The sequence below is a fragment of the Falco cherrug genome, chromosome 1 (assembly GCF_023634085.1).
Source record: "Falco cherrug isolate bFalChe1 chromosome 1, bFalChe1.pri, whole genome shotgun sequence".
Lineage (NCBI taxonomy): Eukaryota > Metazoa > Chordata > Aves > Falconiformes > Falconidae > Falco > Falco cherrug.
The window spans coordinates 86,782,333-86,808,320 of record NC_073697.1 but is presented as its reverse complement, the minus strand read 5'-3'; the positions used below and the strand labels follow the sequence as shown (position 1 = coordinate 86,808,320).

Below are 25,988 nucleotides of genomic sequence, written 5' to 3'. Positions count from 1 at the left end.
TGAGCGCCTCTCACTGTGCCCAAAGAAGGCCAGCCACGTAGGAAAGCAACTGGCTGGGGACAGCTTAGCTGTCTGGAAGCCAAATCACGCAGTACTGAGAAAATTAAAATGTTAGCTGCTTCATCCAACAAGGCTGGCCCTTTTCTGCCACCCTGCTTTGTGGATAGCTTCCCAGGGAGCAGGCTCTGGCTTTGCTTTTGCAGCTTAACATTCATGAGTCAATGCAGTTTGAGGTGGGTTTGCACACTCTGACGTGATCTCTGGCGGTGCTGCCTGGTCCTACACTTACCAAGATGTCACAAGGACTCGTGGACCTGAAGGGACAAACTTCTTCCATGGGTTTCACACCGCAAGACAAGGAGTGTTCAGGAGAAAGTCTCTCTCAAAACTGGTCACCAATAAATAAGGAAATATAGAATAAACTAAGTAGATATCATCAGCAGATGCAGGTTCATAGACGTCTGCTTATTACCAAACCTCACTCCAGCTGAGACTTAAATAGCCTCCTTTATGCAAAACGGGAGAGGGAGCGGAACTGAAGGAAACTGGCAATTACACAATTTTATTTCCCTCCTAGCCCATTTGCTTTTCATCAGGTGGCTCTGCGCTCGCATACGCAAGGCACTTGTGAGTGCTAAGTTAAGCACAAAGCCAGCTTGATACTTTCCTTTCACTGGGAGGAAGACACTGCGTGCGTTTCTGGATGCAGTGGAAAAGCACAGTGAACACATTATTTCATATTGTTTTGAAAGCAACAGGAGTGCCTGAGAAACAGGGACTTCGAGGCTGCGCTCTCTCTTTTCCAGTGCTGCAGCCTCTCCTGAACACGATGGTGCTCAGAAACAGATGCTGGGGTCTAAGCTTAACCTCACACCATGATTTATCTGTATAAATCCGTCTGCAATCTACTTCCTCACCTCTGAAAACAAACTCCTCCTTTCTAAAATCTCCACCCAAATTAGCGGGTTGCCTGGTGAAGAACCCACCACCCCACAGTGCCAGATGATGTACTTGGATGCAATGAGGCTTCCCCAGGTTTGCCACTCACCTTGCTGATACCTTTTGAGAACGTATCTCCAACAGGGCAAAAAGTTAATGTCCATTTCATTGGAGAGAGATCTGGAAGTCTGACTGTTCCCTTATGGATAAGCCTTGAAGAATTTATTAGTGATGAAACCAATATGTTTCTTCAGAAACTTAACAGTTCCATAAAAATTACTTCAATCACTTTTAAAATTTAACAGCGAACGAGAACCTTTCCACAGGCTTTTTGAACTGTCCGACAGAATCCCAGTGTGGGGATATAATTCTGCAGTAAATTTTGCAGGACGGTTAAAAAAAATATATAGAAAGATTTTAATTTCCTATTACCTCCTGCAAGACTCTGCCATCAATTTAAAGCAAATAAATGAACTAAATAGCACCGCAGTCACTTTTCTGTCCCAGTGATTTACAAGAAAATATTTACTGTTTGGAAAAAACCCCAACAAACTAGAACAAGTATCCTTTTCAGAAACACAGACACACAAACACAAGCACTATGCCAAGTCCTGCTCTCTGTATCGGTGTAAACCCAAATAAATACCGTGAATTCAATGGAGTCAGTATGGCTTTACCTGGCTGAACCGAGCGCGAGAGCAGCAGAGATGGAAGGAAAGCCTCACGCTGCGAGTCCCCGGGCAGCTCAGCAGCAACATTAACAGGCTCCACGGGGAACTGTGTTCAGCCCTTGTTAGCAGGAAGGATGGTCAGCGAAGCACGGAGGTGAGAGAAGTGGCGAGCACATGCGTGCAGGGCTTGCGCCGTTATTAAAGGAGAAAACGGCAGGAGCCCCGTGGGCTGAAAGCAAGCCCCGAACCTGGCCTCCTTCCTCCCCTCCCGTGGGACAGGGCTGCAGCGCTACATCACTTACAGCGGCGATTTCAAACGAAGCTAACATAGATCTATATATCTCTATAAAAAAAAAAACAACCACCAACCAGAAAACCAACCACCACCAAAAAGCCTGCAAACAGCAACACAGCATGGGCTACTGCTGCTGGCCACACAGGCTGGGCCAGCAGGGTCCTGCTCATCAGCCACGTGTCCCTGTCCCTGCCCCGGGAGGAAGGCCTCAGCATCGTCGGGGTGGTGGTGGTGGGGGTGAGCGAGAGGAGAGGGAGGAGGAGTGCGATGCCGACAGCATCCTCTTTTCTTGAAGGCTCTGCTGCTGGATGCGGGGCCTCGCTGGGACTTACGGACCCTGCCAGCATTGCACACAAAAGAGTAACCAGATCCATTTGCAATTAAACAGCACGCCCTGGTCTCATTGATCACCCCCATTGATTGCCCAGAAGGAAACACAAGCCCACCTGGGGTCAGATCCAGCTCCCCTCTGCACCAGCCTCCTTACCCCCCATCGCCTTGTCAAATTACTTGTCGATCGTCACGCTGCCCTGCTTTATGCCGGTGACCTGCACGGAGCAGGGGGTTACTGTGTCTGCAGGAGTCCCTAATGGGCTATTACCCAGCACAGGGTGGCTGCCCCTCGGTCACCTGTCACACAGCTCCACTGAAACAGAAACACAGAGCATGGGGTGGAGCACGCCACGGCAAGGAGTACCGCAGAGCCTGGAAAACCAGCACAGGCCCAGGCCTGTGCACAGCGTGGGTGCACACCTCCGGCAGCACCTCCCTGTCGAGGAGGGTGCAGGGGACTCTCCCTCGTGAGGGACAAGCCTGATTTGCATGGGGATGTGGTGGCCACAGCGTGCTCAGACCTGCACCAGAGGTCCGGGCACCTCCACTCGTCCTGCACCACACTGCTAGTCCACATGAAGAGGGGGATCAGGTTTATACCAATGTTTAATTTTCTAGGAAACTGAAGCTTTACAAAATCTTACATGAATAAAACATGTCTCTGAGGTATTTTAGAAGAAGAATCGAGAACAGCCAATAGCTTTGTGGGGGCTGCAACTGCTGCTCTTACCATCGGTGCCCCACAGCACCCTTCTGCTGCTGAGAGACAACCTGGACCAGCGTCCTGCAGTCAGGGACAGCAGCTGGAAACACTACTGAGACCTACCAGCTCGGCTTTTGCTACTCCAGAACAGATAAGCAAACTATAAACACGAAGGAAAAAGATGAAATCTTTCAAACATCATTTAAAAGTCTAGGCAATGTAAACTACTACATGCATCTGGAAGGATTTATTTTTCTTTCTTTTTTCCTGATTTACAGTTTGATGGTCCTTTTATCTAGTTTCACATGAACCGAGAAAAGCTGAGATGTGCCTACTCAATCAGTATGAGTTTGTGCTGGCCCATTCAGGATATGTATTATTTTGGTTTTATAGTTTATTTTAAATAAAAAGTATAATTAAAGAAAATAAACCACCCACTTCATAACATTTATACAACGAAGACTTCATTTATTTTATTTACATTTTGGTGGGCAAGGCACAGCATGCAGTAAGCTTTCCGTGATACTTAACAAAGCCGCATTTGAAATTTAAAATCTTTAAGGAAATGAACAAATTCTGCGGAGGAAGGGCAGTTGAGCGAAGAGACTTCTTACATTACCCTAGGTAATTGTGCATATATATGTTTCTGCATGCCTCTCTTTACTCCAAAAACATATCCATGACTTGTATGCTTTAAATCAAAAAGCAATTTCAGTCTGTAATTCTCAAATAAATAATTAAACACATTTTATCTCCTACAGTATTGCTTCTATTCATTCTAATCCCACTGACAGGAATGCAGCAACATACCCCACATCCTTAAAATAACAAAACAAAACATGAGATACCAACCAGAAGGCCTGGAAATGTTTATAATTCAACTTTTCAACTTGCTTGGCTGCAGCCTGAAGCTACAAAGAAAGCTCTATGCTGGCTCACTTGAAGGAGACAAACCCGGAGATAGCTGCGCAAACCGCACCGCAAACGGTGCAAGCAAAACCTGCCTGCTCGCATGAGGCAGCTCTAACCTGGGGAGGTACACAACACACAATTTGTGCTGAACGTAATAAATTATCCACTTTTGCAATCTAACTGAATTTTACGAAGTTAACCAGACAGTGTGGTTGAGGTGAATGGTCCCTCTGACTCGTCCATCGTATTTTCACAGACAGCTTCTATGGCTAGGGATGGTTATACCCTGGTAAACACACACAACATCCCTAATGGGAGACAGGGAGTATTCCCATTCCCAAAGAGAAGGCTGACAGCTTTCCAGAGCCTGCAAAATCGGAAAACTGCAAGACTGAAAGACAACATTTATTGCACTATTTTCTGTGTTCGGTGTTGTTTTGAAATGTGGCTAACTGGCTGTGACTTGGGTGATTATCCTGGTTACCCACAGTGTCTGAAAGTCGAAGTCCTCCTCCTTCTGAGGCCACTGTGTAATTATATACCTGTGTATGCTAGAAAGCTAATGTTCTCATCCAGGCAGTGACAGAATTAGATAGAACTTGTTGAAAAGAGGATGCTGGGACAGACTCACATGCTGGATTTACAAGTAGGTCAGGGTATCCAGTACTGCCAACCCCCTAAACATTTACAGATCACAAACCATCTTTAAAACGAGATTAAACCCAAAGTATCTGGGCTTCTTCTTGACTGCCTGCTGGCTTTGAAACACAGAAGAAGCAGAGTTCCAGGCTCTTCTCTGTACCAAGGAAGACTAAAGTCTTGCTTAAGAAATGAAATTAAAGCTTAGATTTCTGTACAATCCTCTGAGGGCCTGGATTTCATGAAAAACACAGAATACTGTAAGAATGCAATAAAATCACAGAAGATGCAACATAGGGAGTAGGGCAGCTGCAGAGTATCCTGAGCACTGTATACATCATAGCGATGTGGTTGCTGTCAAAATAAATGCATTACTTATTTATTATTACAGATGCTGCTGTGGAAGTTTTTGCATGCCTGTAATTATAGCAGACTCTTGTCCAAAGATGCAGCTGTAACTGATCCTCCTCCTCAAGTTCACTGACTGCAGGTAATCACATGCAAGATGGTGACCTCATCAAAATGTAAGCAGAACCAAGGGATAAAACTGAGATCAAGAGACAGGATGCACCTCTGCTTTTCCTGCATCTCATACCCCTGCTGTGGACCCCACACAAGAAAATCGGGAAAATTTACGGTATCTCTCCTGACCTCCATTATTGTAAAATACAGCTAACTGCCTGACTGGGTGCTGTGAGGCTTTTTTGCTCTGTGTCAGTGCGGACCCCCTTGTGATGGAAAGCCCTACATCCCGGCAGTGAGGTAGAGGCCCTGGAGGAGAGTGGGACCCAATTACAGGGGATGCTGTCCCAGCCCAGAGGGAGCCTCTGACCCTGACAGCTGGAGAGAGAGGGCCAGGGCGGCAGGACCAGCGGCTGAGCAGAGCACAAGCAGCAGGGCAAGCACAGGAGACACGGGGTTCCTGATTCCCCTGTCAGCACTGAGCAACCATTAAGCTGTGCTGCTGCAAACCTGTGCCAAGCACATTATTTTGAGCTCAGCTGTGTTCAGGTTGTTTTCTGCTTCACTGGGCACTCGCAGGTTCCTCCTGGAGAGCTGACTTGCTGCCCTCCCATCCTGCTCCTGCCCTGCTGCCCCTCCTTTCCCTTCTCACAGTAATAACCATCAGTTTTTAACATCATGTCCTACACTGGAGGTTTTGTAGTTCCAGCTTCTAAAATGATTTAATGTGACAGTTTAGTGCTGAATTAAACAGAAAAAAAAAAAAAAGAAAAGAAAAAAAAAAAGGAAGAGAAGCAGTAGAGAGAAAAAGGAGAGACAGTCCCCTTAAGGCAACAACATTATGGAGCAGTGATCTCAGAGGAACAAGGGTTCTTCTCTGGTTCACATGTGCTTGTCAGAGCTCAGCGTCGTCTCTGAACAAGAAATCTCTCTTGCTGGCCCAAGGCACAGTTTTGTGGTCAAGAGGACAGAAAATAAAGGGAGGGAACTTCAAAGAACCATAAGCTGCATTAGCCCGCTGGGGCGGGTGGCTGCGGCACATCCCATGGCTGACAATTATGACCTGCATGCCGAGAAAGCTTGCCTCCCTCTTGTCAGAGGGATAAGACACAGGCTGTGAGCTTTAGAGCTTTGAGGATGTGTACAGTTCATGATGAAAGATAGCACTTCAAAGCCCTCTGCCTAGAAACCCAGGGAGAAGTGAGAGTGGAGGGTAAGCAATCATTTTTTCCTGGGAGGTGCATATGCGGGGGAAGGATAAGACTTATTTTCACTGTCATTTATTATTGCCATGAAAATGAAGCCTTGCACTGTTTATGGAATCTCTCATTAAAAGCATCTCTTGATAAATCGCTTGATAAACATTCATTAATTAAGTCTCTTAGCACACTTGGCTGACAAGCAGTAGTCTTCATTTTGCAGGAGGGGGAAATCGAGGCAGGGAGCTGAGCGAGGCTCCCGCCAGTCTGCAGCAAAGCTGGGTCCCAGCCAGTTGCTCCGTGCCACCAGACAGATGGATTACACAGCTCCCTCCGTGTCCAGCTTCATCTTGGTCCAAGGACAGAGCAACATACTTGGCTTCAGCAAACTTCAAAGCCCTTACCCCCTGCTGCCCAGTGTCCCCTGGGCTGCGGGGCAGACATGGCTGTGCAGGTCTGCTGCTCCACAGTGTCTCAGCTGGGACCTGGGACCTCCCAGCTGCCCCTTCCATCTCACTGGTGTCACCTCCATACCCAGGGCCTGCCCAGGGCCCGGCTCACCTGCGACGGAGGTTCTCCTTGTCAGGGCCCTCGACTGACGCTAAAGCCATTTAGGAAACACCTACTTCAAGATGCTCATTTCACCCTAACCCGCCAGTGGCCCTGGGTTCAAATGCTGGGGACTCAGCAGGTCGCCTGGGCTACAGCTGCAACATCACTGTGGTAGAAAAAGAGCCACAGCAGGTCCGGGGCAAGGAGAGGTGGCAGAGAGCCCAGCCACCTCCAGCAGCCCCATCAGGGAAGGCCGCTGCAGGAGTGAGCCAACAGTGAGAATGCAACACTCAAGTCCTTAAAATACAAACTATCCTGCCCCACACACTCTTAAAAATACCATCGTGGCAGGCAGGCAGGCAGAGGTCCTTCCAGCGACGTGGGGGTGAACGTCCCTCTCACCTCCTCAGACCCACCGCACATCTGCCCTCCTGTCAGCCCTGTCACTCCCTCTGCCTCACCCACCCACCTGGGGAGAGGGACCAATTCAGCTTTCGCCTGCGCCTCTGCTGCCCTGCACGGCCCTTGCCCTTCAGAAAAAGCAAAGGACTGGCTGGGAGGTTTGTGGGAGAAAGGAGCTGCACGAGAGAGCAAACAGACCTTTATTATTTGTTTATTGATTTATTCACCAGGAGGATGTAACACCCGGCCCTTGGCAGCAAATGCCCTTGTAACTCTGTGCTGCAGTGACAAGTTGGCTAAACAAATGCTTTCTGCATCAGAAAACAAAGACCTGTCAGCAGAGAAGATCAGGGATTCTCTGCTTTTACTTTTAATTATTATTTCCTTAGGATTTAATCTCCTCTTCTCCTGGAAGCTCGAAGTGCCCCATTCAGCCCATCTCGCAGCTGTGACTACTGAGGTCACCCTGGGTCAGGACACCTCTCTCCACTGCATAATAGCGACTGGTCCCCAAAGTGGACATCTACGCCATGCATCTGTTGTTGCAGATGAACTGGTGTGAAAAGGAGGAGCAGCACCACCGCAGCCCCGGCAGGGAGGGGGCAAAGACCAACGTCACCCAGAGAGCCCCAGACAAAGGATGCTGCTCCTCAGGCCTTTTGTGGAGCTGTGAAATATGGTCAAAGGTTACGTTTTACAGCTGTTCCAGCCTCAAATAAGCGAAACCTGTCTATCTTAATACTTAATTGCACTGCTAAGCTGCTGATAAACTACGGCATAAAACAAATACACAGGGCCAAACACATCCCCAGGGAAAGTTTGTGGGAACAGGGGGAGTTGCACCAGACAATGAATCCACTTTATTGTGTTTTAAAAGCCTGGTTACCTTCAATAAAAGCTGTAGCATGGATGCTGCATGTTTGCTAGTTAATATCTCTCCAAAAAGGCTGCAAGTGTTTACAGAGGAAGGGCACAGTGCAAATGCCCATGGGAGAGGACGAGCACGTGCCGTGCCATGCATGTGCCCACCAGGAAACTGCGCTGAGCTAATCCCCTCCCTGCGCAGCCACCACTGCTCCAGCCCTGGAGAACGTGGCCTTAAATCAAGGCTCTTATCTCGCGAAAGGAATTTAAGCACACCACTTTGAAAGTCACTTTCTCCTGGCCATATGGCATCACCGACAGAGCCTAGCTGTGTCGCGGCGGTGTTCATTTGCATGTGCGAGAGAGAAATCTGGCTCTTGCATCGTGGGAGTGATAACAGGGCAAGGGGTAGGATTAGCACTGTTTGGGTTTCTGCACAAAATCTCACTGAGACAAACTTCTCTCAGCTCTCAACGCAAGTGCCAAAGGCAGAGGTAGCCCGCAGCAGAGCGAGCCTGCCATCAGCCCGTGCTGATCAGCAAAGCTCCACCGGTGAAGGGCCAGGGTAAAAGAGAAGCCCAAGTCAAGAACCACGATCTGAACCCAATGCTTCACAACGCTGGCAATGTCTACACCCACAGCAAACCAAACAGGAACACGCTTAATTACATGGATAAAAACAGCAGAACACAAACTTCAAGACAGCAAATTCACAGGCATTCACACATTTAACTTCCTGATAGGGAGGTATTTTGAAAAATCATGTTGCTGAGCTGCTCTGTGCTACCACGGGGTGGGGGATCTCAGGCTTCAGCACAAGGAGGAGCCAACAAAGCTGCTAACGCTTCAACATAAGCCCCTCCAGCAGATCTATGTGCCACGCATTTATGCTGGATGGCAAGATTTTTGTTTTGCTGAGGCAGTGCCGTATGGGCAATCTGGTTTGCCTTATCAGCAAGCCAAGGCTGGAAGAAGAGAAATGTTCTTCCCCACCATTTGTTTAAACTTCCCTCCTTCCCCCAGATAAAGCTGCATACTTTTGTAAAAATATCTGCAAATGTAATAACATAATGGGCTTGTCATCGGTTTCCACATTTGGCATTGAAAATCTGCAAAGCTTGGAAGGAAAGAGAATTCCTAATACTTACTGCTGCTACAGAGCCCAGCTATAAACTGGGCCTGGATCCAGGTGATGGAGCACACAACCACCAAAACGCCTTTCCATGGCCAGCACCTACTCCTACACAACTGCAAGTTATTCCTTTCTTGGCCCTCTTGAAATAACACAAGAAGGTTATTTCATCACTTCCTATTAATGGGCCTCATCTCCCCTCTTTGGGGTATCCGCCTGTCCCTCGTGTTCATTATTGCTCTGAACCGATTTTATTCTCAGCTCAATGCTGGGCATGCTGCAAAGAGCCACGCAACCCGACAATTCATTCAGAGCCACGCCACCAACCTCCTTGCACGATAAAGTGGAACCATTCTCAGTGCAAAGCTTTCCATCATGTTCCACGCTGTGCCCTCTCCAAGGCTGTTTCGTCAGCATTTTTGCCCAGTTTCCATCTCTGTGAGATTATCCCCGGGAACACATGGAACTAGAGCAGCCCACTTTTACGGCTGTACTGAGCCCTCGGAGGAGGGCTCGGTGTATTTAGCGATCTGTCACTGTACCTCCCAAGGGGAATCTGGAACGGCGCAGTCTCTTAGCAACACCCGGCACACATCACAGGTAACTCTCAATTAACAGCAACAGCGGGAGCCGAAACCCTGCAACGCGCTGAGCACCTTCCACCTCCTTTTGGAGAACCGAGATGTACAGGCACAAACGCTCTGTGCGCGCTGGCAGCAGAGGGATGTGCCAGCCCTCGTAAGGATAACACAGATAACACTGAAATATTGATTTGTTTAAAAGAAATGAGGATTTGATTATATCAGAGGGAAGAGCATATTCCCTACAGTAAAGGCTGACTTCTCCTTTGTCAGTAATCCCTCCCTCTAAGACATTTGTAACTGGTAGGGAAGAAGTCCCACCCCACACCGAGACAATGAAGCTCTAAATTTTAGCTTAATCATCACAAGCCTGTAAAGTTGATCTTTATGACAATGTGTGTGGCAAAATCAAAGGTGCTGGCAAAACCAATGTCCTCCTATTCGCATGATACGGATTCACAGCTCAAATCTCTTGCTCTAAGATCAGGAAAGCGTTTCTCCAGATCACTTACCTTTATTTGCTGCAGGGGAGAACAGCTTCTCAGAGCCTACAGAAGCCTGAAAAAGAAGGAGAAAAAGAGCGTGAGTAATACTAAAGGAGAATTTAGGAAGGTTTGCTGACAAAAACACAGCTCATAAAACAAGTCGGCTATCTGTAGACCTGCTATTACACACGGCACCTGGAGGGTGCAATGTTGTGCCATTACAGAACAAGCATGCATCCTAAGGAGATGAAAGCAAAGCGTACACAAGTCCTGTCCTGATCTCACCCTCTATATCCTCCTGTCTCGTTTATTTAGGCAGCCATGCAATGCACAGCTATTTTATCCATGATTCCTCATATAAAAACAAAACCGGTGAAACTGCTATCAAGCTGAAGAAAACAAAAATAGAACCAAAAACATTTCAAAGCCTCTCTCGTTGAAAATAAGCTCATTTCTTGCTGAACATGCAAAATGTAATTTGTGTATTGGAAACACAAGTTGCAACTGAACACATCCGTATGAACGAGGGTGTTATTTAATATTATGCCAAATGATAGGTACATGCTGCTATGCACTTAGTTGAGTATGAAATAAAATGACTTCCTCTTGGAAGAAGCCCGTCTCCTTGCAAACTGGGTTGCACTATGCTGTTTGAACTCCACGGCAGTGTATTTGTGCTCCTCACAGCTCTGGGAAATAGTTAAAGAAATCCAATTAACCTAAACCTTGTAAACAGCTTCATGATAATCAGGGTCACTGGGTTACAGAGAAGATGATAATGACAGACAGGGAAAAAAACTCCATTCATCGTAAATAAAGCTTTTATGAGTTAATTTGATGGCTTCCTTCCCTCCCCCCACTGATATCAAACAGTCAACCTATTTCAGCATAAGCTTTTCCTCTTCGCTATCTGATTAAATAGCAAGTAGCCTCTCCAGAATCAAAGCTGGTCTGGGAGCAGGGAGCACGATCAACATTACTACCATCTACAAGATAGCTGAAAATATCATCGACGTTTTGGCACTGACTGCTACATGAATAAAATGGGGTGAAGTACAAAGCTGAAGAGCAAAAGATACTGAAAGTGAAAAAAGACTTTCTCCCCTGGCTCTGCTTTAAAAACAATGCATTAATTCAACACCTGGCTGAACTAAGTTGATTTTCTTTTTGATTTTATTTATTTTATTCTAAGGTGCCTTGGGAGATTTGCATGATAAAGAGCACTGTGAATTGTACTACGTTGTTATATATTTTAAATGACGACTCAGAAGGAAAAAAACAAACAGTAAAATGCAAGAAGATCTGCATGAGATACAGTAAGAAGCAAGAAAGAGTGATCTCTTAATGTTATTTCTAAGGAAAGTGGCACTGCAAGCACTGAATGTCTGTCTTAATGCAAATGCATAAAAAAGAGAGGGAAAACAACATGAAAAAATACGTTGAGGCTGAGACACAAGAAAGAAATTCTGAATCATGTCCACGACAAAGCTGCAGGTGTAGCTGTGGCATGTATGGTCATTACACAGCTCAGCAAAAGGATCCTAAAATCTTAGGGAAAATCAGTTACCTGCACGATCCCTTCACTGCATGGATTAAAGAGAGGAAGAACCAGGATTAAACAAGGTTTTGCCTAGGCTGGTTTGCAAAGACAGTGTAACAGCGTCACACAGCAGCAACAACAGTGGTGCATAAAACGTTTGACAGCCAACTCCAAATTTACAACCCATTGTTAAGAGATTTTTCACTTGTAATCAACACAAAGTCACCACGGATGCAGAACACATCTGCAGGCTCTGGAGCTCACCCATACTAACAGCTTACACAAAGCCAGGACCTAGCCTCCAAGCACTCCACAAGCATTAGGACATGTGGCAGGTGGATCAGTAAGATTCCCCCATTCTATAGGCAACGAAACTTTGGCGTGGCTTGCGCTAAAGCCCAAGCAGTAACTCGGCAGCTGAGCCACAAATCCTAAGTGCCAGTTCCTGACGCGGGCGTGCAGCCCACCAGAGGAGCCCGGTGGGCAGAGGCCGCTCGCGAGAGCCGCCCTTTCCTGGGTGCTGTGCGGGGCAAGCTGCTGCCCGCACCCCACCTGCTCCGGGAAGGGGGGTCCCACCAGCACCGCTCCCCACCGCCAGCTCACTCGTCTGGGCAGCTCCGTACCGAGGGTCTAACACAGACTGGCACTGCTTCACCGTGAGCTAAAGACTGCAGCGCTACACGTCCAGACTATAGAAAAACAATGTTTAAGGAAGTCAAGCAAGAAAATTCAGTTTTAAAGGAAAATAAAACACAGGGATTATTGCTCAGTCTTCCGATACCAGTATGTGGCACCGCCTTCAACAAGCAGAGTCAACATTTACAGAGCAGTGTTTTCAACATCACAGCCACAGTTTACAGACACAAACCTTCACACCTAGAGTTTACAGTAACTTTTGCTCTCACTTCTGGTGATTTCTAGCTCCAGATCTGAGCAGTTTTTGGCATGAGCACCATTCTGAAACAGTGAACGCCTGTGCTATAGGATATTCTGCGAGCTGCTGTAAAGGCAGGAGGGAAGCTGGGGGAGGAAGAGCCTGAATACATCATTCAATTCCATCAGTCACCCTTTAAAGGAAGCATACAATAAAACCTATGTGTCTGAGGGAGCCCACTAATGAGTGAAAAAATCCAGCAAACCAACGCATCTGCTAAAACAAGTCCCCTCCCAAATTTTCTGCTGTTTCAAGCAAATCATTTGCATATGTTTAAGAAGGGATTAAAAAAAAAAAAAAAAAAAGTGGAATTCTTCCCCTGTGAGCAAAACCAGGCATTTGGATTCCTTTATGTGGAAAGGTTCAAGCCATCCCAGGAAATCACACTTCTTTTAATTATGAAATGAAATGAGAAATTTCCTCCCCCCCACTCCCCCATTGCCTCCTGTCTCCATCCAAAGGGCCACCTCAGGGACAAGGGCAGCTGGCACAGCTCCGTGCACCCCTCAAGCCTTTCACTGCCCCCGAACTCCTTCGTGTTGCTGCACAGGGCAGAGCCACCCCCAGCCCGAAGCCCACGGCCACCTCTGGCCTTCCCTGCGCATCTCTGCCCACCTCCCCCAGCACTGCGGCAGAGCCCCGGGCAGGCACGTTGTCATAAAGCTGCTGCCTGCACAGTCCCACCCTCAGCCCCAGTCACAACCTCCGCGTTTTAAGCCTACCTCACATCTGTCCCCAAAGCAAGAAACACACAAATGCTTTCAGAGCACAGCAGTTTCTAAGGTAGCCTCTCCCTGCTGAAACTTTTAAGGCCCAGCACCCTTTTGCCGACATACTAAGCTCTGCAGCAAGCCTTGCAGGTCCCCCTTTGTGCTTTATACAACTAAATTAGCAATCCTCTGTCCCGTTTTGATTTTCTTTCTTTTCTGCATCAGATCTAAGGGGAGAACGTCCCCACCCAGTTCTGTGACAGTTTGAAACCAGGCTGAATACAGTGCGGAGAAAAACCACCTTTCTACCTTATTCTGCTTTGCCTCATCCCTCCTCCCCTTGAACCCAGCACATATATAAACACTGATTCAATTTTCAGCACTAAAAGCTTAGCGAAGGCAGCTTTTTGCTCAGAACGTAAGGTGGTAACCACAAAGGGTGTCACACAGCCTCGCCTCGAAGGTGAACAGCCAGGCATAATGAAGTCCAAGCCTCATCCATCCTGGTTCCCACTAACCCAAGGCAGCTGAAAGGTGTAAGAGCTCTCACAGATTAATAATTTAATGATTATATATAACAGAACAACATCATCTGACAGAGACAGCATTATAAACTATGTCAAGCCTCACAGTAATTGCTTCCCCCCCTTTCTCTGTAGCCTATAAAATGGCTAACAGGGAATAAAACTGTTCCTTATCACCAACAGCAGAGGCTCTGCAGATCTTCACTCAGTCTCCTCGAGCACCGAACACCAGATCCAAGCCTGATACTTCAGGTGTCTGATCACAAGACACTGGGAAATTGCTAATAAGGCTGCTGTTCTGGTTCACAAGGAGCACAAGCATGTGGTGTTAGGGACCCAGTACGCATGTTTTTGCATGGTGCAAAAGCTGAGCATTCCCTCCAAATCTGGGTCCAGTACAGTAGGCACAAAAGGAGGCAGCAAAACATAGTTTACATTTTATTTCTGGATGCCTGCCTATCTTTTAGACAGCCAAGAGCCAGTCTCAAGAGACTGTTTTCACACTGTTACTGAACTTAGCAACCATTAAAAAGCTCACAAGAAAACCCTTCTCCAGATTTTCAAACTACAAGTGTTGAATATGCCTAGATGAACTTTCAGCATAAAGCACAGACACTACTTGAACATTCTGGATCAATTTTCATTCTTCCCTTTGATCTGTTTCCCCTGCTTTTACCCACCACTCCAATGCCACTCGATCGCTTGTCTAGTGGAGAACTTCAGCACGTCAGTTATTGCTTTACTAGCTTCCAGTTGATTCTGTAAGTCATTCATGCCAGACCCCTTCGTTCAATAATATGAGAACAGTAACTAAAACAGGAAGGTAGTGTTTGGCTTGTGATTCTTCTATAGGAAATGGAAATTGATACATATGAAAAGGTACAAGGGGAACCTAGAGATCACACACATGCACACAAAAAACAAACTAAAATTCACCCTTAAGACCAAGAAAGTATTCAAAAATATAGAAGCAACCCATGGGTAACACTGCCTGCATTGTGAGGGGATGTTCCAAGGGAACCTATGGTCTCTTCAGAATGAGGATTATTTTTGGAGGGCAATCACAGCTCAGTTAAGATGACAAAACAAAATCAGTCATTTCATGCACCACCATCACAGGAAAAAAAAGCTGGAGTAAGACATACACGAACTGCCTTTTTGTGACACCTTCTAGGAAAAGCCAGCATCGCGGTACACAGCTGGCTGGGACACAGCACAACCCAGCTGTGTAAGGGATTAAGCAAGAGGGAACAGGATACACACTGGACTTCTACAAATGCACGTTGCGTTCTGTGATTATCTTCATACGGAGTTTACAGGCTGGTCCTTCAAGAGGGCTCAGCACTCCACAGCTGCCCCTGGGGCACCGACCTGACCGGAGCTACCACCTATGGAGCATTTCTGAAAATCCATTTAGATACTTGAAAGGTGACGAGGTGGTTCTGAAAAATTTGGTTCCAGCTGATGGTCAGGATCACTCACGAACTTCTGCCTGTCAGTGTCCAATGCAAATAAGAACTAATAAATAATATTCCCCAAGCAAGAATGAATGCCAGACAGATCTCCAGCAACAATCTTAAAAGTTTAGCTGTGCCTTTAGCTACGCCGTAACACATCACAGCGAAACATGCAGAACAAACACCCTGAACAGGCACTCCTTACTGAAATGGCAATGCCTTAAATGCCCCAGATAACTTCTAGCTCAATTTTGATCCAAGGCCATCTCTGGGAGGTACTGATGCGTCCTCTCTATCTTGCATGGAAGTTCACTCTACAGAAGGTCCACTAGAAACAAAATGCTTCTGGGATGGTACTTCCATACAACAGCACGCTCGCTCGTTTAGGTTCCCACCTCGCATTCGTTTAGCACATGCATATTCAGTACTGTGACAGTCCTGGAAGGGGCCTTTCACAGTGCACTGCTCTCTTCGTCACTTTCTTCCAAGAACGCTTATTTCTCTCAGCAGTTTATATAACCATGACTATTTTTTGCAACAGCCCCTTTGAGAAGCTAGCACAAGTCCGGGAACAAAGAATTAAATTAGGCCATAGAGAGCTTAGAACCAGAGATCACTGGTCCCAATTCACCATTGAATTAAACTGAATTTACATGATGGCAAACGGAAAGGAAGGCAGAGCGGGTGACGACTGGAAGGCACCGAAGGAAATGCCGTATAGAGTCTGATGCAGTTAGCGCAGGGCAATGAGGAGCCAAGCTTCTCTGCAAGTTTGACATTATGGTTTTGTTTTGGACCATCTCCTTTGGCAGCATGGTGACAAGCTCAAAGTAACACCATTCTGAACCCAGAGCATGTTCCTCATTGCTTTACAACCATTTTGGGAGAGACTAAACTAGTTTAGATTAAGCAGCAACTGTAATTCTTAAACATATGCTGCTGTGCTCTGCTGGCTTATTGCACAGATGTGCTTCTCACCGTGACAAAGGGTGACCTAATGCTCCGAAAGCAGCGGGATGCCTGACCTACAGCATGTCTGCTATCAGAGCCCCAGGGCACAGGCTGGCTAACTTGCCTTCCCTCTCTTCTCACACCACCCCTCCAGCCCCTGGAGAATGGCTACAGCCCAGAGTTCTCCCCTTCCTATCCCCTCCATTAGCCATGCTTTATGATTCATCTTCCTCTGAGCAGTTGCTGTCTCCCAAAGGAAAAGATCAAACTCCCTCTCCTTCCCAGCTCAGCTCCAATAAATAAACAAACACATGCACTGAGAAAAAATTTAGTAAAGGAGGAGATGGGAGGAAGCTGGGGAGTTCCTGGGCCTCACCAAGGCTGGTCATACAGCTGCAAAAGGTCCCTCAGCTGTTTGCAGACACTGATCACAAAAGAAGACTTCCAGCTGTCCCTCATTAAACCCAGCCAAAATACTTGCTCGATGTTATTGTGTCTGCATGTCCCAATTTAAATTAAGGTGCACTTGATCCTTATCTCGGTATCCTCCTCCCTTAAACCTCAGTTCCCAAACTACTACTAAACCCTACCTTGAGTGTACACTCCTGGCCATTTTCCAGTCTAGCCAGCACTGGTTTCCCCTTTGCTACATGTTCGTACACTCCACATCCTGGCTTATTCCAACCAAGCAAGTGCCAGTGCCAGTTCCAGTCAGCAGGAAAAAAAAAAAAGCAGCAGAATGTGAAGTCCACATTCCTGTTCTTTCTCACACGGGATTGTTTTCACTTCTGTGTTCACGGACAGCACCACCAGCATAGCTTCTGGGAGGGCTGGTCAGAGCAGCATCCAGCGGGCAGTCCGCTCCCTGTGTCACCGATCAGGCTGCACCTCTTGCCACAGGTCAGAGGCAGCAACGTGCCCACCATAAGGGCAACTGATACATGCCCCAGTCAGTGAAAAACAATTCTCCACGATACGCTTATAAAAGGGCTTTATGTGATCTGTTTTTACACACCTCAAACCTCAGAGATCTCATGTCTTTTCCCGAGAGCCAATCCCCCTGCTGAACAGGCAGGCTTTTCAGCCTGGACTTCCACATTTTAAATTTTTCCATTACCAGACGCTGACTTAGGCAACCACAGACTTGATTACCGGTTTAGCTTTTGCTACAAACGCAGGAGAAAACCTGCCTATGAGTAGGAAAGGTTGGGAAAGCTACGTAACATACTGCTACAGTAGTTTGTATTATTGTCATTACAGCTTGGAACTATCTAGCCAGACTATCTATTTGGCTGGGATACAGTTTTTTATTTGCACTAAATCAAATGGAATGGCGAGTGCTCTTTGCAGAACTACCTAAAACTTCTTATAATTCAAAGGCTGCATTGTAGGAAGAGTGATGGGGGAGAGCAGGGACTGTGCTGCAAATGACAGGTGGCAGACTGTTGTTTGGTACCTACCAAATTACTCTGCTGCTCCCAGGGCTGCCTTGGCATTTCATTATCCCAACTCTCTCCTGGAAGGATGCGGACATAAATTCACACCTCATGTCCTGGTTTCCGTCAAACTGAGTAAGAGTGCAAATGCTGGCACCAACTGGGAATGCCAAGCAGGGCTTGGCACGCTAGAACAAACTCTCAGCTGTGGTCTTTGCCAGCTACCTGCATTTATCATTGTAATGGCCTGCCAGACAGGACTTGGCAACTGACAGAGGAGGGCGGGCGGAGGAGGGCCAGGCTCTGCACTGCCAAGCAATTCATTCCTGTAGCTCCTGCCATCACTGTACCAGCAGGGCAACCTTCATTTTTTTTTTTATCTTTTAACCAATTACATGTCACCCAAATCCCACCTGCAGCCTTCTCCAACACAAATGGCTATAAATCACAGTTCAGAGACCGGGAGGGTTTTGCAAGACATTTGATTTCATAAAAAGGTCACTGTCCGTCTGAGAATTGCTGCAGTTCAAAAGCATACTGAATAACAACCTGCATTGGCAGACAGGGTAGGAACTGCTCCCCATGGTCTGTTGTGTGTTGTCAGAAAATATTAGAACAATTAGGGAGGCCAACGATGGCAGAATCATAGGATTCAGCTGAACCAAAGAGCTGATACAAATTCAGCGAAATATCTCCTCCACTCAATTTTTGAAGAAAACATAATCGATTCAATAAAAAAGGGTAAATTGCATGAACACAATAAAAACATTTGATATAACCCCCTTGAACAGATAAGCAGAATACATGCCTGTCACCACTGCAGCCTGCTCCAATCTGCCTAGGTATTCCAAAGCTTAACACCACACTTTGCTATTTCTTGGACAACTGCAATACTCTGTGGTCTCAGACCACTCAGAATGGTCTGCTGTTTAGGGGAAATGCTATCTTCTCATCTTTAATCCATATGCTGGCTATGTAGTGAACCCTGTATAGCACTTTATGTGAACCACATCACTCAGCAAACCACTGGGGACACTCAAAAACCATGTGACACTGGTGCTGTTCTGGACACCCTCTGTATCCATCCCTTTTTTTGCGAGTGACGTGTCCTGCCAGACAGCCCTCCAACAAACCAGCATCAAATTCCCTGAAAAGGGTCAGGCTAACTGCAATAAATACATCACATCCAGAGAAGACTCCGTCGTCCTGTCCTGGATCCTGACACATGGACATCCCTCTACCAGAAATCCCCAGCTGGGGATGCAATCCTGACAGGGCCCCTTCCTGGGCTGGGGGGTCAGGGAGCTTATCAGGAAGGCGGCTCTTGTCCGCTGCTATTGAAACTCGCTGTATTACCCGCAGCAACCTCAAAGGAGTGCCTCTGCAGAAGGCTCTTTTGTTGTTGTTGTTTCTAATTCACTGCTCCAAAATATTTCTTGGCTGCGTCCCAGGGCTGAAGCCTTATCTGCCCATCCCCCCCGGCAGACACACAGCAGCTGCGGAGGCTTATCACGGCTGCCTGTCCACTGAGTTTACAAATTAACACCCTATCGAGGCTGCACGAGCGCTGATTAATCAGAGAGAGGCAGTCTGAGGGCCTTTATCACCGTAAGCGGCTGCTGGGAGAGAAGTCACAAATCTCTCCGGAGGCCGGAGATGCCTTACAAATGAAAGAGCAGGAGGCCAGAGAGGAGGAGGGCACAGTGGTACGGGAGGCAGATATTTTAGAGATAGCGGTGGTGGAGGTAATGGAGCAGTGGGAGGGGGTGAGCTGCAGGCAAACGCCAGTACATTATGACAGCTAAAAAAAAAGATAATTAACAGCCTATACCTCATGATTCTAGCTTTCCCTCCCCGGGCTATAATTTAGCCTATTGCTCCTTTGCTCCAGAGGACAATAAACATTTATTATGTTAAACACATAACTGTGCTGCACAAAAGCACCGTTCTTTCCCAGGTCCACTCCTTTCACAGCTGTGCAATCCAGGAGGAGGATGGGGCTTCTGAAGTGAGCTCCCCTTTTATGAGGAAAATGACTCCGTTTGGACACAAAACACATCCCTGCCTTCCCTCAAAGCTGCAGTGTGCGGGATGCATTCACACTGAAGGTGAGGGCAAATCCCAGGCAAACCCCAAGGTACCGAGTGCTCCTTAGATGGGTCCGCTGGCCCACCAGCATCTGATACCCAGCGTAAGGATGCGCCTGGATGTGGGAGCATCGGCAGGCTGGAACAGCTCCTGCTGTAACTGCAGAGATCATGTGGTTCAGGCAGGCTTCACCACCTAAGGAGCATCTCCTCTTTTTAATTCAGCAGCCTCGCTAAGAGGTTTACTGGGAAATTTTCAATCCCACCAGAATTACCTGTAGGAGAGATTCTTATTACGAGATGAATATTACAGTCGCATGAATCATACTGGAGCAGCATGGGCCCTGCCCCCTCCGAGCACTTCACACATCGTAACAGCACAGTGATTTAGGAGATTTGTCTGTTCGAGTGGACTATGGTTCAGGCACTGCTCATCCTTTACCTCAGTGTCAGTACCTGCTGCAGCTCTCCAGCTTCATGCTTGTGCCAGGACAATGCAAAATAATTATAAAGACCAAACGGACTCACATCAACCCATATAAAAACTAATACATCTTTAAAGGAAACCACATTTGGCACCTGTCTGCATTTGCCAACATTCATTTGTATTTCTAAGTTTTCAATTTTAATCCTCACAACCAAGACACAGCTGGATTTTTCCTTTAAAGTGTAATATATATGTAAGCTGAGGTTCTCATGCAGCAACATGACTCCAGAAGGTAAAACTTTAAGAAAAATGTTACCAACGAGAAGACATTCATAAGCAAACACTGCAACCACCTCCTGCCCAGTCCTTTCTATTAATACACCAGCAAACAATTCAACAAATGACCTCTGGATAAAAATGCCATTCACTGCAGCTTTACCACCAACAGTGCTGGGCTTGTGTGTGATCTCGGGGAATGCCCATTCCCATTTTGCCCACGGAAATTGCAGAAATTCAGAAGAGGGCTGCCACAGCCTTACTCAACATCTTCAGCCTAGCTGTTTTCAGACAGCACCGCAGAGCAGAATCAAACAAAAATGAAGGGCCATCTGCCTTCTCCTCCTCTCCTGATCCAATGAGAAAACCATTTCCTGAACCACCTGCATTATGGGTCTACGAACCCTTGCAGGTGCCCATTTGAACAATATCCATTAGGTTAATTAGAAATGGGCAAACAGATCCTGAGTATTAGTCCCGGAAAGGAATGACAGCTTTTTTATTTTAACACTCCCCACCAGGCTCTGTGAAGCAGACAGTCTTCTCATAGCTCTCCTGTGCGAACAGACACCACACTCATTTGAGCTGGGCTGGACCACCACGCATCACATTCAGCAGACTCACGCGTAATCAAACGAAGAAGCTACAGGGTGATGATACCTCCAGTCACCCCAATTGGGTAACAGCAACTCTATACATGAAGGAAACATTAAATATTCATTAGGTGAACAATACGAATGTGGTGATCCTGAAACATAGTGAAATTTTAGAAGCCGTCTCTCCAGTGTCTATCAGATTGACTCTTTTAACTTCATCATCAAGCTGCCCATCAACCCTTCTCTCTCTAATGTCCTGTGTTTCTGCATTTCAGGGAAAAAACATCTCTGTTGGACTAGCTTTTCCCCACAGCTCCGCTCCAGCACATGGACATCCTCGCCCGCAACAGAAGGCACACCGCAGGGTGCAGTAGTATTTAAAGACCAAACAGACGGGATTAGGAACACCTAAAAAGAGGGAACCAGGACAGCATATAAATTTCCATACAAACAGAGGCTGTGAAGGAAAAAATATGGAAGAAAGACTACGGTTCACATCTGCAAACCATTTAGCTTCCTACCCCTCACTCATTCAAGGGCAGCGAAATGCACTCAGCTACTTTTTACAGAAAAGGGGCACCAAGCATTTTTCCTGTGCTATACAGTAAGTCCAGAAAGAAGCTCTCATCATTATACTTTGATTAAATATGGCATTAACTGACCTCATCTTCTGCGTAAGAAGGTGGTGAAGGGGGCAGTCCACTGTGTGCAGCCAACATATAATCTGTCTTCCCCAATTAGATATGCTTTGCAACAAGTGTGGTGGATCCATTTATTTCCGTACTGCAATAATGCAGATAAATCCAACTTTGGCTCCAGTCCCACTGCTTTCAAAGCTGGGGCTCCGCATTTCCAATCCTTGCCCTTTTTTTTTTTCCCTTTCTGCTGCAAAATGTCACCAATTTACTTTAGCCTGGGGGCCCATTTCGAGTTTTACCGCTAATATACGAGAAATGCATTTTTCAAGCTGTTACCACTTAACCGTACTGATATCAACCACTCAGGGGACACAATATTGTTTACACATCCTGCTCTATGGAATAAGCACGGATGCCAAAACTCTGCCTGGGTTGTGAAGGAGACGTTTACTCTCTGTTTTATGAGATTTCCTCGATTTGTGGCTGTCTCAATGGTCGTAAAAACAGCTGTAAATCAAAAGAGCACCACAAAATTGCAATAACAACTGTCGAACTTGGCTCTAAAGAGCATAACTCCCAGCAACAGAAGGTGGAAGGCTTTTTTCTGATTTAATACCAGGTGTGGGGGAGCCCTACCAAGTCTACGTGCAGCACCATGTCTGCCCACAGTCACCCACACACAAGCTCAGCCCAAACCCTCTTTTTTGGCTGTTCCCCTATCGCTTGTCCCTACCCTGCCCCACGTAGTCCCTTCCGGCCTCTTTCCTCCTCTTTTCTGGAAAACAGAAGTCTTTTTCAAATGCCTGGAGAATGCTTATACAAATAACCGCTGAATGCACAGCCCTGTTTAACGCATTAAAATAGACAGAAAAGTCAGTCCAGTGTTCAAACACGACTGCGCTTTGAATTGTGGCTGCTCTGCACAACAGCAATGGCTTTAGCAGATTACCTCAGCAAGAGCCCGTCGCCTTGTGCCGGCCTACCCGAGAGAGCCCAAATTCCTGCACAGTCTCTCAGCCCAATTTTTAGGGAGTGGAGGGATGGAGGAGAGGGCTGGTGAGACATGAGTTATTAACAACCGTCTTCTGGGAGCTGATTCGAGCTAAAATGGTTCCAGAACAGGCAGCTCCATTTGCCCTGACAGTCTCCAGTGAGGACTGGCCAAGCAGCAGATGCACGAATCTGAAAGTTTCTGTTACTCTGTGCCACTGGCTACAGTCCAAACCAAAGAGAGTTTCACCCCGTGGGTAAAACAGCCTTCCTGGATTTTTCCATGCCCCATTCCAGTTGCTTTCACAAACAATCTTCTCATCCTAGTCTCCAGAAAACCTAAAAGAGTCTCAGTTCCTGCATCTCACCACCCTCCCCAATCTCAGACTAACTCTGCCAACAACAAACTTCCTTCACCACCTCCCGGCTCTTCGAGAAATCAGCTGTGGCACCAACAGCCGTGCGACAAACCCCACGCCAGCGGATTTGTCCACCTCTTTGTGCCCTTGACCAAAGCACGGAAATCTTTCCTGTCCTCACCCGCCAGGCCTTCATTCTCTTTTTCAAGTTTTCTTTTAAATCAAACTTCTTTCGTGGCCTAACCTTCTCCCTTACAGAAGGAGGTTTGTACGTGCGTGAACCAAAGTAGACATGGGAAGAGAGAGCTCATGGGAAGCAGGTTTTGATGCTGCTCATCTCATTTCTTCTCCATTGTCCACAGTAGACTAAAACACACCTGGGCTCTAGTGCATTACTGTATCTGTGCCTGGCGGTGTGTTTTTCCAGATGCATATCCTAATTACGCTCTTCAGGTAAATGCCCTGTGGAGAAAGGTAGTAGAAGAGAAAACCTCTTTACAGTCACCATCGTGCTGTGATCCATTCTGGACAGGAACTCCCCCCCCTGCGTTGACAGGACAATTCCATTTCCATGAACCACTTGCTGCAAAGGGACAAGGATCTATATTCTTTTGTCTGAACCCCACGAAGTGTCAGCCCTTCTTTTCCCATTCTTCTGGTAGATGTGTACATTCACATTCTTGAGAAAATCCCCAATAGATGGGAATCGTCTTTCACTTCCAATACTTTATGCCTCCCTGCTATGATCTTTTCCTTCTTGTACAATGCTTCTTGACTTTCCTTTGGCTCTTTTCTTTGCAATTTTTTCTTTATGAATACAATCAGAGAGACAAAACAAAAAATCCCCCAAACCCAAATGAGCCAAAAACATCATTCAGAGCCTTTGCTGATGATGTTACTGGCAATTCCACTTGAGAAACCATCTGTACAGACATGAACTGCTATGACATAAGGAACAGCTAGTTTTATTTCAAAAAAGCTCTGTGTTCTCAGTGTTCTGGGTACAGGAACTCCACAAGCCAGCTGAAGCTAATAGGGTGAATATGTGATTGGCTACACCCATGCAGCTCTTCCAAATTTATTTCTTTTGTACTACAGCAACTATCTGGGTGGGGCTGCAAAAAACATTAAAGCAGTCAAATATATACCATGCCAACTGCTGACCACAAAAACAGGCCATTTCCTCATGCACAAACTGTAAGGAACATCTCCCAGTTATTGGCTTCTATCAGTCACCAACTATTTTCAACAAAAACATGGTTCTGTGTGCTCAAAGTTACTAGATCTGGAGTCTGGCAAGTCTCAAGAAGGATGGAAGGCTGAACTCTATATGCATGCATCGTACTGGGAAGGTGGTGTACTCCAGCAGACAGTCCATCTAACGGCACTTGTTACGATAAGGCATAGTTGCAGGGCAATTACCACATTTATTTTCCATATGTGCTGGTATGATTTCACCCATAAGGTTTCGCTTGCCTGTGGTGAACGGCAGATGTCTGCCAGAGGTTTTGCATTCTAAAACCTTCTACTGTGTTTGCTCATGGACCTGTGAATAAGCAGAGCACCGGTGACCTGGCTTTGCTCTTCTCCCTGCACGGTGATGTCTGAGGGGGATGTTCTGAGTCACTGGCTGATGCCTGCCATGCTCAGCCACCAGCTGAAATGTTTCCAGGACACTCACACACATGGCTTGCCAAAGGGCCAGGTCGGCTCTGGCCAGAAGAAAGCTGGCCCAGCTGGAAGAGGGGGAACATCGCTGGTGTGTGTGTTCAACCACCAGCTTTGCACAGGAGATGCTTCTGGAAAGAGCAGGAGAACAAGCTGTATTTGACCGCTCTTTGGCTAACTATCTGCTCACTTGCCAAGACGGCAACAGCTCTATTCAGCTGTCAGGTTGTTTACCCCTCCAGACAACTGCACCTTCAGGAGCCAAGTGCTGAGCTCCCGTGGCTTGGTCCTGGCTGATCTTCCCTTGGCCTCTCAGTGGCAAGGGCTGATGCCAGTGCCCTTTTCATACCTCTCTCTGAACGTCACACAACAGCTATCAGCTCATTTCTTGAACTAGAAACACAAATAACAACGTTACAAGAAACCTTTGTGATTTTAGACTAGACATGACTGTGCCTGCTTAGTAAGGAGATGAAAAGCCTACGGTGAAAAAAGAGGCAAAATAATCCTGCATGTTAATACACAGTGAGTAACACCTTCCCAGTGACAATCTCTTTGTACTCAATGCAAAGGCATGTGTGTAATGATCCTCCAGAGACACTATCTTGAAAATGCACAAAAGGCTCTGATCAGACCCCAGCATCTTCTCATTAGCTTAGCAAGAGCAGAAGGGGCATCAATTTTCTAGAAAGTGCATTCAGAAAAGCACTTGATCAAACACTTAGCTCCATGTATGTGCTTAATCTCACTGTAGCTGAAGCACTTTTCTAAACCAATACCTTGTTTATTTCTCCTGTGAAAAATAAAATGATGGAAAGGCCTCCAAGACTAAAAATGTAGACTTGAATAGCCAACAGTTTAGGAAAATTCTGATGAGGCTCTGAATTTCTGTGGCTTTCAGCTCATCTGTAAAACAATTTGGAAGTGCTGACTTTGGCAAATGAGAGGAGGAAAGAAATAGAAAATGGAGAGAAATAGCCACAGTGGATTTAAGCTGCTGTCTTATTGTAAAGATAGCTTAGATTAGTCCAAAGCAAATGTATATACCTGTTGTTGAGTATACCCTTCCTGAGATTTTACCGTTTTTTTTCCTTTCCTAAAATAATACCAGATACACCTTGACAGATCTGGCATGCTGCAGCCAATCCATCTGCTTCTCTGCATCGGGCAGACTGCAGAAAATGGATTTTTTCTTTCCCATTTGCCTCCCAGTCTCATTTCTCATT

At 46.5% G+C, this 25,988-nt stretch overlaps 1 protein-coding gene across 25 annotated transcripts in view; it reads right to left on the bottom strand.

Annotated features, from left to right (window-relative positions):
- Positions 1-25,988, bottom strand: part of FBRSL1 (fibrosin like 1) — a 548,206-nt gene that overhangs the window by 49,329 nt on the left and 472,889 nt on the right. For all 25 annotated transcript variants that reach the window (XM_055703473.1, XM_055703559.1, XM_055703564.1 and 22 more), the window contains one exon: positions 10,197-10,242. In XM_055703473.1, the coding sequence (XP_055559448.1) occupies positions 10,197-10,242 (46 nt within the window). The remainder of the gene's footprint in view (positions 1-10,196; positions 10,243-25,988) is intronic.